The sequence below is a fragment of the Ictidomys tridecemlineatus genome, chromosome 1 (assembly GCF_052094955.1).
Source record: "Ictidomys tridecemlineatus isolate mIctTri1 chromosome 1, mIctTri1.hap1, whole genome shotgun sequence".
NCBI classification, from domain to species: Eukaryota; Metazoa; Chordata; class Mammalia; order Rodentia; family Sciuridae; genus Ictidomys; species Ictidomys tridecemlineatus.
In genome coordinates this window covers 188,317,435-188,332,229 of record NC_135477.1, presented here as the reverse complement: position 1 = coordinate 188,332,229, position 14,795 = coordinate 188,317,435, and the positions used below count along the sequence as shown (strand labels likewise).

Here is a 14,795-nt window from a genome sequence, read left to right as displayed (position 1 = left end):
TCACACCTGCACCAAGGCTGGCTGTGTCACTACTGCCTCTCAACCTTCCCTTCCTCATCAATTGACCCCACCAGTGTGAAGTGGAACAGCCCTGTTAGTAACAGCACAGGAGACTGAAGGAGGGGATCAGGACTTCCACAATTAAAGAAGGTATCTCAGGAAGGCATGTGCACATCCCAATCCTCTGTTGCTCAGGGAAGGGAGTGGTCATTTCCACCCTCCATCAATGCTCCTGTCTCACCAAATGAGGCCTAGGAAGAAATGCCACCTGCATTCTTCTTTCATGACAGGGCTTGTCTCAAGGCTGCCATCTTCTCAAGGAAAGTTCTGTCAAACTGAAACACAATCTCACACAACCATGTAAGACAAGCAAATCATTTGAGCCACTATGGAGGATGAAAACATGGAAATCAGATGCTTCTGTTGCCCAGAATCAGTGTCCTGAGATGGTCTCCACAGGGTCTCTCCCTCTTTTTCACAGGAGCAGCCTCCAGAACTCAGACTTATAGGAATGATTGTCATTGTTTCCCCACCCACCATCCAGATGGCAACCCACGCTTCCATGTAGACACAAGGCTTTCTTTCAGTTCCAAAGTCAGCTTGAGTTTAAGTGAACCCTGGAATCTTCCATCTTGGTACGATGGGAAACAATGCTTCCCTATCCAGGGGAGGCCAAGAGGGCAGATAATACAATATCCTGTGGAGATTACCAGCTTTTGTGTCTAGTGGGCTGTGTTCTCATTTCTACATTAGAAAGCCAAGATTCAAACCAGGTTACCTTAATTCCAAACCCTAATTAACCACCAAGGCCTTCCTAGAGAGTTAAATACTTAATTTGCCTTTCTTCTGGACACACCTTTTAAATATTCCTTGTGTAACCCCTTGCTAGACCCCTAAATCACTAACAGGTTGGTTCTGTCTCATTTGTGAATTGCTATTAGCTCAAATAACCAGGCATGAGGAACCTGGGGAGTCCATAAGCTCAATATATATATATATATATATATATATATATATATATATATATATATGCTTTCTCATTGTATATTGAAATGTCACAGAAGTTTCTCTCAAATCTCAGCTGCAAAACTTTTCATGAGTTCTGAATTTACATGAATATTTAAAATTCACGTTATGCCAGAAAGTTGATTTGAGCTCAATGTCAGTCAGACTGCACCTGACAGAAACTGGACTGTACACAGAAGCAGGTCTCAGGTAGATAAGGTCTAGCAAGACAGGAATAATTATACATATATAAGCATTCATATATATGAATGAAAAAATTCCAAATCTTCTCCACTGTGGAATCTGTGCATTGCCACAGAATGAAGTCAGTCTTACTAAAGATTGCACAGAATTTTAGTGTCAGGTTGGAGATGTTTTACTCTAAAAATGTTGTAAATATGCAGAATGCATTTGAGAAAATAAAAGAGATAACAAATGCCTCAAAATCAATGAGGTGATTTTTTCTTCTAAAAGACTAAACAAATGTCATCTCTCTAAAAAAACAAACAACAACAACAAAAACTACTAACAAAGGTAAGAAGAGTACCCCTATACACACACCTTCTTGCTTTTAACACACATATAAACTTATGACTGAGATGGCTAGAGGGATTAAGAGGACTACCTCATACATTTTTAAACCAAAATTGTAGGCCACAAACTAAAGAGTCTTCTGTTTTTTGAGAAGCTACCTCCATTGTAAATCACCCAAGCACTGGAAGATAAACTCTTCACTCTCATACTAGCCTTCTGAGGGAATCTACTTTTCAACTAGATTGCTCCCCTTTTAAAGAGTATGTCTCTGGTTGGAGTTTATAAAATGTCCCAAATTCCCCATTAATAAAAGTAAGAGCTAATTGTTGGCTACTTTCCCATATCTACCATGAGCCCTCTCTTCTGAAAGCCCTGTTGACCATGTGCTCTACTAACACTGTTGACCTGTTTCTTATTGTTTTTTACTATACTGCAAACTTCTTTTTGTGAATAAGACAGTGTGAAAGAACAAATTAGTATCTTACTAGAAGGCAATATTATAAGTACCCATGTTGACTCCAAGCATACAAAGTACTCAACGAATACAATGGTATTCATCATGAATACCATTAATGGAGTTGAAATTGAGGAAAAACAAATAAATCTTCTTTCACCAAGAATGTTATTATACTCTGTTCTAGAGGTCATAAGACTGAGGGTATAATCCTATTGACTTTGCTGTAGATGATACCTCTGACATAAGGGTCACAATAGTAGTTGTCTACCCAGTTGTTTTCCTGAACTTGTGTCATGGGAGTCTTAGACCAGATGCCTCATTCTGGGAGCCCTAACTAATTACACATGGCCACTCACGACCAAAAATGAAAGTGTAATTCTGCAAAGCTGGAAAGACAACTAATCAACATGGTCACATTGGGAAATCAAAAGGAAACCAGCATCTCGGATCTGTCCTCCAGTTGCTGAGATGAGCTTCAGGTGTGGAGGAAGGACGGGGGCAGAGCTGAGAGGTCTGCATACTTAAGCAGCCATGGATCATCTCTCAGTCCTGCTTCTGTGAGGAGGCTTCCTCGAGAGAATGTTATTGCTTAAGGGAAAATTGCCCCTTGATGCTCAGGATGCTTGTCTATCAGACCTATGATCCTGGAAGAGGCAATTCAATCTGCATGAGAGGACAGCTCCTGCTTAAGGGAGGGTCCCACTGTGGGTGATCTGCCTCCCTTGCATCATTCTTGAAATTTTATGACAAAAATTTAAAATCTCTAGAGGCTACTCCAGGGGTCTGAAATGGGAAACCACAAATTTTGCCCATCTTGAGGGGGAATAGAAAGATTAGCTAAATTTGGGGTTGATAAACCTTACATAGCTAGGTTTTTTGAGTACTCCTTAAATGATTAGCATGCCTACATGAAGAACTCAACAGGAATCTGACCCAATGTTTACAGTAACAAAGAGAAAAGATACAAAATGAAGGCAGATACAGCAATCTTTATCTTGCTCAGTTACCCACAGGACATCTTTAGGCAGAAGTAAAGGGTTATGGCTTTTAGCCAAGCAGTCCCTCTTTACTCTGTCTATCTCAAATTAGTAAAAATCAATAGTTCTTCAGTTGGGCCTGCATGTGTGTCCAGTGGGTGAACTGTTCACACCAGAGTGTCAAAAGCACTCCGTAGCATGCTAATGCTGCCATTTCTTGAACACACAATACAAAGAGTCAGGATGACAGCATACCACAATGACCTCAACTCCCCCATCCTCCAGAGACAGAATGAAGGCTGCTCCTATCTTCTCACATCTGAACTCTGCTTGGATGAGTTCTCTCTCATTTGCACAGCTCATCATTCCAGGGATTAGTTTACTGTGGCAGGCAAAATGGGCCTCATTTCTTAACACAGTTAAAAAACAGATTATAGCTGGGCCCGGTGGGTGGTACATGCCTGCAATCCCAGCAGCCCAGGAGGCTGAGGCAGAAGGATCATGAGTTCACAGCCAGCCTCAGCAAAAAGTGAGGGCTAAGCAACTCAGTGAGACCCTATCTCTAAATAAAATATAGTATAGGACGGGGGTGTGGCTCAGTGCCCAAGTGCCCCTGAGTTCCTTCCTGGTACCAAAAAATGATTGGAAAATCAATGATCTATGAAAATAAGATTTCAAAAACTACTATTTTCAGTTTGAGACCCTTTTGTTTTAAAAATGATGTATATAAGGGAAGTTTCCATTTATAGAGTGTGTCTCTCAGCCTCAGGATAGGAAAGATGACTGGAACACTAAAGAATGGAAAATGTGTCAACTTAGATGTACGTGTGTGTGTGTGTGTGTGTGTGTGTGTGTGTGTGTGTGTGTGTATGGAGAGAGAGAGAGAGAGAGAGAGAGAGAGAGAGAGAGAGAGAGAGAGAGAGAGTGAGTTGAAGATGGACACAACATCTCTCTTATTCATTTCTATGTGGTGCTGAGAATAGAACCCAGGGCCTCACACATACTAGGCAAGCTCTACACTGAGCCACAACCCCAACCCCTCATCTTTTCTTAGAATGATGCTAAACAACAGCTTCAATTAACTACAAATTATAACATTATATCCACATTAATCATGTGTTGTTACAAATGTGTTTTTTTTTTTAAACTCAAATCTCCTACTTTACTGAGACAAAAACTGAAACTTTGAAAGATTCAAAGTTTACATTAACCCCAGGTAATAATTCCCTCATTATTACATTTAAAGAAAAAATCCAGGTTTTAGCTTGGTAAAACCACATTTTAAATCTACCATTTTAATTAGCTTTTTTTCTGCCATGACTAGAAGATCTGACAACAACTTTAGACCAGGTAGTGTATTTGCTGCTCATGGTTTCAGAGGTCTCAGTCCATGGCCAGCTGACTCCCTTGCTCTAGGACCAATGTGAGGCAGAACACCATGTCAGAAGGGCATAGAGAAGAAAAGCAGCTCAGGATGTAGCAGTCAGGAAGCAGAAAGAGAGGGCTGCCTTCACCAAGGACAAAATATAGCCTGCAAAGCCACATCCCCAGCTACCTATCTCCACCAGCCACACTCTACCTCCGAAGCTGCCACCAAGGTAATCCATTAAAGTGGATTAGTGAGCTGATCAGGTGAAAATGCTCATCACCCCATCATTTCACCTCTAAACTTTCTTCCAGTGTCACACATGTGAGCTTATGTGGAACATCACAAATCTAAATCACATCTAGAGAAAGGAACTATATTTTGGTCAGTTTCTGCATCACTGCGACCAAAATATTCAACAAAAACAACATAAAGGTGGAAAGGTTGATTTGGGGTTCTTGGTTTCAGAGGTCTAATTTTCAGAAGGTTGACTGCCTTACTCTGGGCCCAAGGTGAGGCAGCACAATTGGGTGTAAGAGCCAACAGTGGATTAAAGAAATGGGGTGGCTGCAGGACGAATAATACTCCAGGACATGCTCCCAATGACCCATCATATCTACCCATGTCCCACCTATCTGCTTTTACCACCCAGTCAGTCCATCCAAACTAGAATGGACTGATAAGATCCCAGCTCTCATAATCTAATCAACTCACCTCTGGATATTCCTGCATTAACAGAAACTTTTGGGGCACACCACGGATCCAAACCATAACAAATCCCCTTTGGAAATGCCTTTATTTCATACACCAAACCTTTCCAGCCCAAACAAACTTTCTTCCTATTGAAAGGAAAAAAAGGAAGTATGCATGTTTTATCCTGGAGAGTATAAAGACAAATTTCATATGACAAGTATAATGGTTAATTTCTTGTAGCTCAACCTGTTTCCCAATGCAACAAACCTGTCCTGACATCTATTCCTTGTCATTGTGGCACACATCCCAAAGTCTGGGCTCTAATCCTATGTGAACCCAATCACCAAAGTGAACTACTATTTACAGGACAAATTGGTGGATTCAAAATTCTAGATGATATAAATACTATCATCAGATGCAGAAAATGCTTGGGAGCACTCTGCCACATTCAGACTTCTACCACCTCACTGTCACTTCTACTCTGCTGTCATATGGGATTCCCAAAGATTTTAAACCTAATCTTACAAAAATTACACATATAGAGTGAATAATAATTAAAATGATTTGGATATTAAAGAAAGATGAACCTTTCTTAAAACTAGCTATTGCACATGACTGTATGAATGCAGACTCAAATTGGACAGGGAAAAAAATAGAACCAATAAATAATAAATTATTTTAAATACTCCAAACATCAAATAAATAATTCATCAAGTACAGGTAGTTGTACATACAGGGGAAAACCATTGTCAGTCTGATTAAAGTATGATGATATACAGAGAGGATTTGGGGGTTGGTTTGGACCACTCATTCACATTTTCTTCACAATATAATCTTGATCATTGGCACTTTTTAAGATACATTAGACCTATTTTATGTTGGAGGGAAATGCTGTCAGATGCAGAGGATGGAAATTATTAAAGCTGAGAACGAGCTCACAATGGCTAGTATCACTAACATCATTCAGGGATTGCTTCCTTGATGCCTTTAGAACTATTTCCTTTTCCTGAAGACTACGATCTTTTCTCTCAGACTCTCTATCAAATGCTATGATTGAGCCTTTCAAGTTCTGCATGCACACTGTGGTACTTAGCCCAAAGGGTCCACTGTGAAGCTGAACTTCTCTGAAGCTGCATATGTATTAGAGATCCTGCACAGTGTAAAGCCTTGATTGAGCAGACCCTCATGACTTAGGAGAGGAATATTGCATGTCAAGAACCAAAATTATTTTGGGCTATCTTAGAGCCTTTAAAATCTGTTTATTTTCAACCTTTATATCTTATCTAAAATCCCTGTTATGAAAATGTATCACTAATTTTAGCCAACCTCTTCCCTATATCAATCTTAAAGCTACAAATTCTACAAGATTATTTCTGAAAATTATAAGCAGGTTTCCTCGCCTGCCTACGTAAGGACCCCAAGGAAAAATCTGGTAAACCTACTGATTCACAAATATCTTTGTTCCATGGGTAAGGAAGTTCATCAAAACTCTCCAGTGGAGGAACAAATCTTTAAGTGTAATATGAATCTGTGTGTCAAGGCCACGGTCATTCACATTCGCCTCAGAATAAAGTAATTTCTTATTTCCTTTAAAACAATGTTAACATTTTATATCACCATTTTCTCAATATTTCTCTTGTGAAACAATCAGGTGCCCTATGTAATGAGGGCTGGCTTGGGACATAGGCTTGGATGCTAGTAGCACAATCATGAGTTGCCGCAGTCTAATAGAGGAAGTAGATGAACAACACAACCCAGCAAAGGTCAGGATATGCACATGGGGAGCAACTCTCCTGGAGCTGACTAGTTTTTGCAAATACAGAGATGAAGGTACCCCAAAAGGGACCTGCAATCTTCACTCTCTACTTGCCTTCCCATGCATGCTTGATTCCCAGTTGGCACTGGCCCTGAGATGGAAACTCCTCCTTGGGGTCGCCTCCAACAGGAGGGGAGGAATAGGATGCAGAGAACTTCAGACACTAGGATTGCAGATTAGCTGGAATGTACCCTTTCCTTTTTCCTGTATTTTCCTTAGTGCATGATACTTACACATAATGCTGTGATGTTATAAGGCAGTCACACATGCACAAGGTAGAACAATATAACTTTGCCATTACACTCCCAGCATCTCTTCTTTTTCCTTATCCTTCCCTCGTCCTTGTGCCTGGTCCTTTCCTCTACTGATCTCAGATTCTCTTACGATCTCCCTCTATACATTTCTTTTACTTTTTTTTTTTTGGTACTGGGAACTAAACGCAGGGCCTTGGACATGCAAGGCAGCCACTCTACCAAATGAGCTGTATCCCCAGCCCCCTTCTTTTCCTTTCTTTGTAACTTCAACCCCAGAGAAAACATGAGCCTTGACTTTCTGAGTTGACTTTTTTCACTTCACATATATTCTCCTGTTCCATACATTCTACTAACAGATAACAATTTCATCCTTCTTTATGACTGAATAAAATTCTACTGTGAATTTACCCCATATTTTTTGTATTAATTCATCCACTGATACACACTGATGCCAGTTCCATATTTTAAATTGTGCTGCTATGGTCCTGGACATGCAGGTATCACTATAATATCCAAACATCAATATTTTACAGTAAATACCAAAAAGTGGTATAGCTCATCATATGATTTTCCACAATTTTTTTTATAAAGGCTGTCCTTACTCCAATATGTCCTTACTCCAGGATCAAATAACAATCTGTGTGGGTTTGTCTCTTTAAATTCTACTCTGAACCACTGGTTTGTCTCACTTCTCTGGTTGAATGTGTTCATGTTTTAAGAACATTATATCCTCAAATTTCTGAGATTTACTTTACAAATTTCTTAATCTAATTAAAGTATTATTATTTCTTCAGTAGTTAGCTCATTTCAAACCTAATGATTCATTTTTCATGTTAATAAATTACTGAAATGTGGATTAAATGAATCATCTGATCATACAGCATATTTAGTCCCTCAACAAATTCCTTGTTGCTCATCCCCAAATGCAATTTTTGTTTACAGAAGTTTGCCTTTGAATATACAGGAGTGAAGTTAGCATACAAACCAGAATCCATGGTTTGAGCAAGTAGTGTTCAGGATTTGGACGTGGGTCTCATCTTCTGAGATATTGTTCTCCATTGCTCTGAGCTCAGTGATCACACCAGGATATTGAAAACCAGCTCACATATATGAATAATATCCACACCATCCCTCCACCTGCTGCCCAGATTTGAGATTGTCAAAAATGTTCTCCAATATCCTACCCCAATATTATTCTCAATTATTCCTCAGAAAAATTGAGAATAACTGTCCTATAAGAACAGAGACATTTACTCTGATGCTGCCTCAAAAGACAAATCCTTTAAAGATTCCATCCCATTATACTGGCCCCTGAGTCAGGGAGGGGCATGGTCAGTGGGCTCTCCCCCCATCTCTTTCCACTTCCCATTTTGCCGCCTCTTACCTTTTGCCTTCCCACACTTCTCCTTCTCCAAGAGACAGTTTGGCCTGTCATCTCATGGGATTGCTTTTCATTCTTCTATGTCCACATTCTACATGTATTCTTGAGATTTACAAGCAACAAAGAGGGGTGGGGAGAAAGTGGGCTGGTTCAAGACCAACTGAAGAGCCATCCAGTATCTAATACCAGAGGATCAGCACACTTGTTGAGCTGTAAGCATAGCATGTTGTACTCAAGGGTCTTGGTGAGCAGGTCAGTTGTTATTAGGTTGCTAGAACTGCATGTTACACATTAACTACTTTTTTGTGTGTGTGCCAGGGATTGAACTCAGGGCCTTGTGCATGCATGAGAGACAAAACACTCTACTATCTGAACTACACTCCAGCCCTTTGTCTCCTCTTCTTTCTACACAAATTGCTTCTGAAAATTTGGGGGTAGTTACTCATGCAAACTTGCAGGTTGCACAGGTTATCTTCATCTGATCCCCACTAATGCTCATGTTCTGTGTGGTTAAGTGAAAGAGTTTAGCTGCCCAGTAACCTACAATGGAAGTCATCATGTCAATCTTCAGGAAATGTGATTTATTCTTGTTCAGGATAGTACACAATGCAATGTCATTTTCTCCAAGGACATCAAAACTTTTTCTCATTGGACTTCTGAAATGATGGCAAACAGCAGTGCCAAGGAAACACACACTGACAAAGGAGTTTGCCCTCAGAACACTGGAGGTAGCCTCTCCCATGCTTTATTGGAAGCAAACACCATTGTTTCCTCTTCCTTTATCAATCAGTACCTGGAACATCAGGCACCAAGGATATAAACCCCATCAAGGCTGCACTCTACAGTATCAAGGGAAGCAGACACACAGAAAATAGAAAGGCCACAGCTGCACTCTGCACAATCTAAACCTGTTAGACAACTAGGGATGGGTTTGGTTCACTCTCGCCCTCCTCCCCAGCTGCCATGAGGTAAGTAGGTCTACCCTCCTACACCATTCCACATTATGTTCTGCTCCACCTCAGGCCTAAAGCAAAGCAGTCAGCCAGTCATGGACCAAAATAAATCTGAGGTTTATTCCCTCCCTGAGGTTGATTTTTCTCTGCTATTATTGTCAATTCAGTGGAAATCCAGTCTGACACATAAATCAAACTGGAACATGTGAAGACTCTATCCGATTTCTGTTTCAGAATTTATCACCCTTGCAAATTGTTTTATGTTCTTCAAAAGAATTGGAAAAATTGGACATTTACACACATTTCCTTGATCCATTACCTTTCATGTATAGGAAGTAAATATCACACATTTAGAAGGTTTTCTCCCTACTGTGAGTGAAATGGCTTTGAAAGCAAGTAGGGAAACTGACTTACCATGTTTTAATGTTCAGAGTTTCTGTCATGTGACTCCTTTCATGTACTTGAAGATGACCAGGGAAACTGAAAAATTTGCCAAAATTTTTGCATGCAAAGTGCATTTCTACATTACCATTTCTTTAAGGCTTATTAGGGAACTGCACCACTTTTCTGATTCTTTATATTAGTATAGTGTTATTCTAATATGAGTTACTTCTTGATTTTGAATGTAACTGCAGCATATGAAGTTTTCACTCCCTTGTTTATATTCAAAGGGCTTCTCACTGTTAAGGGATGATCACTCAGAAAACTCTCTAAGTCCAAATTTAAAGAAAATTTCAGAGTCTTTATTATCTGACCAGAGACCCCTCACAGAGTCCAAGCAACCCTATGGGAGAACAGCTTCAAATTGTCTGTGGCCAGAGTATTTAAGGAAGAAAACCACAACCTACAGAATCTGCAAGTTGTAAGCAAGCAGGATACAAGTGATGAGAAAGCAGGGAGCAAAAACAGACAACTACATCCTGGGTTCGAGAACATTTATGGATTTACATCCTGTGCTCAAGTACAGAAAAACAATTTTTTTTTTAGCATCTTAAAAATAACTTATATGAGAGTTCATAGAGGAGTTAAAAAAATTGAGTCATTATGGCTATATCAATCTATATTTGTCTATGGCTATATTGATTTAACCTTATCTATATCTGTTAATCAATTAGCCTATATTTATCTATAACTCTACTGGCCTACTGATTTATCACCTCACACTGTTCTATATTTTATGTCCTGTAGCTTAAATCCTAAATCTTACAGTTATACAATTTACTACTATTACTTAGGCTTACTCCTAATGAACTTATGTTTTATGCTTACTTCTAACTTATTACAGGGCAATTTAACATTATTTATCCCATAGTACTTATTTTTTTAAATTTTATCTTATTTATTCTGCTTATCAATATCTTATATCTACAATCTATAATCTATATTGATTAGACTCAAACCATAACACTCACCAGTGTGTTTGTTCTTGTATTTGAAGGTAGAAAGATCAATTAAAGGCTTTCACACATTTTGACAGCCGTAATACTTCTATCCAGTATGAATTTATGATTTAAAGCTGATAAGAATAAGTGAAACCTTTCCGGCATTGCTTACATTATACTTGCTCAGCAGTATAAGTGCATCTGTTCTTGAAGGTGAGTGGAAGTACTAAACTTTTCCAGACTGTTTACATTCATACAGGCTCTCTGCAGTATGAGTTCTCTGGTGTTTTCACACTGAATTGGAATAAGCAAAGGGTGTACCACACTGTTTATATTCAAGAGGCCTCTCTCCAGTATGATTTATTTCATTTACATGAAGATAATCACAACTTGTAAATGTTTTGCCCTACTGTTTACACTCAAATGACTCTTCTTTAGAATAAATATATGTATGTAAAACCCACAGGAAGAAGTAAAGGCTTTCCTTGTATACATTCATAATGTTTTTTCCCATTGAGTTTTCTTATGTATTTGAAGAAGCCAAACTATTAAAATTAATACCACAACACTTATGTCATAGGGCCTTTCTCCTCTATGAGATTGTTCACTTATATTTTAGGAAAAGGGAGAAAATATGAAAATTTTAATACATTATTTATCTTCATAGAGCTTCTCTCCAGGGTAAGTCTGTTCATGTACGTGAAGATGAATGGTAAAACTAAGTTTGACCACAATGTTTACAGACATGAGGCTTCTCTCCAGTATCAGTTTTTTCATGGGACTGAAAGCCATCAAATTAAGCAAAACCTTCCCCATGTTGTTTACATTCATAGCGTTCTTTCCTATATGAATTCGTTCACGTGGGTGAAGTGGAATGGACTGCATGAAGGCTTTGCCACACTGCTTAAATTCATAGGGCTTCTCTCCAGTATGAGTTTAATTACGTACTTGAAGGTAAGAGGACCTAGTGAAGGCTTTCTCACTTAGTTTACAATCATAGGTCTCATTTCCTATATGAGTTCATTCATGTGAGTGAAGCTGACTGAATGTAGCCAAACCTCTTCAAGGTTGTTTACATTCATAGGGCTTCTTTCCTATATGAGTTCTTTTATGTTTGTGAAGCTGACAGCTTAACCCAAAGTCTTTCCCACATTGTTTACATTCATAGGGCTGCCTTACAGTATTGAGTTATTTCATGTGAGTGAAGGTAACTGGATGATGCAAAGTCTTTCCCACATTGTTTACACTGATAGGGCTTCTCTCCAGTATGAGTGTTTACGCATTTGAAGGTGAGAGGACCAGGTGAAGGTGTTCCCACATTGTTTAATTCATAGGGCTTCTTTCCAATGTAAATCTATTCATGCACATGAAGTTAGGGGTAAAATAAAGGCTTTGTTTACATTTATTTATATTTGTATACATTTATAGGAGTTTGTTCACATGTTTGAAGGGAAAAGGGCCAGGGGAAGGCTTTTCCACATTGTTTACATTCATAGGGCTTCTCTCCAATATGAGTTTGTTTATGTATTTGAAGGGAAGAAGAAGTGAAGGCTTTTAAACATTATTTACGTTTATAGGGCTTCATTCCAATGTGAGTCTGTTCATGCACATGAAGATAAGTGGAACAACTAAAGGCTTTCCCACATTGTTTACATTCATAGGGCTTCTCTCCAGAATGAGTTCGTTCATGTATTTGAAGGGAAGAGGGCCAGGGGAAGGCTTTCCCACATTGTTTGCATTCATAGGGCTTCTTTATACTATGATATTTTTCATGTGAGTGAAGGTGACTGGATGTAGCAAAGGCTTTCCCACATTGTTTACATTCATAGGGCTTCTCTACAGTATGAGTTTCTTCATGTGAGCGAAGGTAACTAGATCTACCAAAGGCTTTCCCACATTGTTTACATTTATAGGGCTTCTCTCCAGTATGAGTTCGTTTATGTATTTGAAGGGAATAGGGCCAGCGGAAGGCTTTTCCACATTGTTTGCATTCATAGCGTTTCTTTATAGTATGAGTTTTTTCATGTGCATGAAGATGACTGGATGCAGCAAAGGCTTTCCCACACTGTTTACATTCATAGGGCTTCTCTGCAGTATGAGTTTCTTCATGTGAGGGAAGGTGACGGGATGTAGCAAACGCTTTCCCACATTGTTTACATTTAAAAGGCTTCTCTCCAGTATGAGTTCGTTTATGTATTTGAAGGGAAGACGGCCAAGCAAAGGCTTTTCCACATTCTTTGCATTCATAGGGCTTCTTTACCGTATGAGTTTTTTCATGTGCGTGAAGGCGACTGGATGTAGCAAAGGCTTTCCCACACTGTTTACATTCATAGGGCTTCTCTGCAGTATGAGTTTCTTCATGTGCACGAAGGTGACTGGATCTAGCAAAGGCTTTCCCACATTGTTTACATTTAAAAGGCTTCTCTCCAGTATGAGTTCGTTCATGTACTTGAAGGGAAGAGGGCCAGGGGAAGGTTTTTCCACACTGTTTACATTCATAGGGCTTCTTTAGAGTATGAGTTTTTTTATGTGAACAAAGGTAACTGGATCTAGCAAAGGCTTTCCCACATTTTTCACATTGGTAAGGATTCTCTCCAGTATGTGTTCTATTATACTTTCGAAGGGAACTGGAACAAGTTAAGTCTTCCCCAGGTTGCTTACTTCCATATATCTTCTCCCAAGTATGAGATTGTCCACATTTTTCAAAACTCCTGAAACAATTAAACTCTTTTCTACACGTCAAATATCCATAAGGTCCATTGACATCATGTACTGACACTTGTCTTTGAACACTGGTGAAAGAAATGAAGGAATTCCTGTTCTGTTTAACTTCATATGGCTTCCCTCCACACTCCTCATTCTTATATGATTTGTTTGCACAGTGAGATATGATATGCCTATTAAGGAAAACATAATATATGAAGATCTGTCCACACATATTGCTTTCACATAAACTTTCTACCAGAAATATCCTTTAAGACTAAGATTTGGAGCCAGGCACGATGGTTCACACCTGTAATCCAAGTGACTGAGGATACTGAGGCAGAAGGATCTCGAGTTCAAATCCAGCTTCAGCAAAAAACGAGGTGCTAAGCAGCTCAGTGAGACCCTGTCTCTAAATAAAACACAAAAATAGGGATGGGGATGTGGCTCAGTTGTCAAGTGCCCGAGAGGTTCAATCATGAGTACCAAAAAAAAAAAAAAACCCTATGATATGGAATTCACTGAGCGTTTTTTCCAAACTGAGCACCTTTCAAATTTGTTCCAGAGCCTACCATATGATTTCTGTATAAAAAATTACAAGCACAGTTTATGGCTGGCTCATTAATACTCTTACATTTATTAACAGGCATTGGACTTACACTATTACCTATGTCAGGGAAAGTACTGGTTTTCTGTCATGTCTACACTGTATTCTGTTTGAAAGTCAATGTAACAATTACTTTGCAAAACTGCTCCTCCACAGCTGCTAATAAAGCAGTGCTATTAAATACAGGTTGTTAGCACCGTCAACAAGTCAATTATTTTGAAAACACTAAACATGTATTTTACATTAAGGTTAATTTTGGAAAAAAAAAAGAATAAACATTATTCATATCATGCTTATTTTCCTTGTTTGTTTGTAAAACTATAGGAAAAGAATTCCCTCAGGGCTCTGATTCCTCTTATGAGTACAAATTACCTTACATCTCTCCCAGGATTTGTGTTCTGATCTTCAACATTTTGGTCCTCCCATCTGACTCCTAAAATGTAGACCCAGAACAGTCATTATGGATTATCGTAATTTCAGAATGCATTTTGAGATTTACAATTTGGACAACTATCATGCACTAATAAAAAAGACGGAAAAAAGAAAAGACAGAATTATGATATTCATGCTGCTTAGTACAATGACATTGGGCCCAATTTATTCCCCAGTTACTCCCTTTTCCACATTCCACATGCATGAGCAAAGTACACCTCCCAGGTGCTCTGTC

The 14,795-nt window shown here is 39.0% G+C and overlaps 1 protein-coding gene across 1 annotated transcript in view; it reads right to left on the bottom strand.

The window, feature by feature from the left end:
- Positions 1–10,157: 10,157 nt before the first annotated feature.
- Positions 10,158–14,795, bottom strand: part of LOC101976881 (uncharacterized) — a 58,577-nt gene continuing 53,939 nt past the window's right edge. The window contains 3 exon segments of the mRNA XM_078053257.1: positions 10,158–13,715; positions 13,832–13,933; positions 14,501–14,561. Coding sequence (XP_077909383.1) covers positions 12,221–13,715; positions 13,832–13,933; positions 14,501–14,561 — 1,658 coding nt within the window. The 3' untranslated portion in view covers positions 10,158–12,220.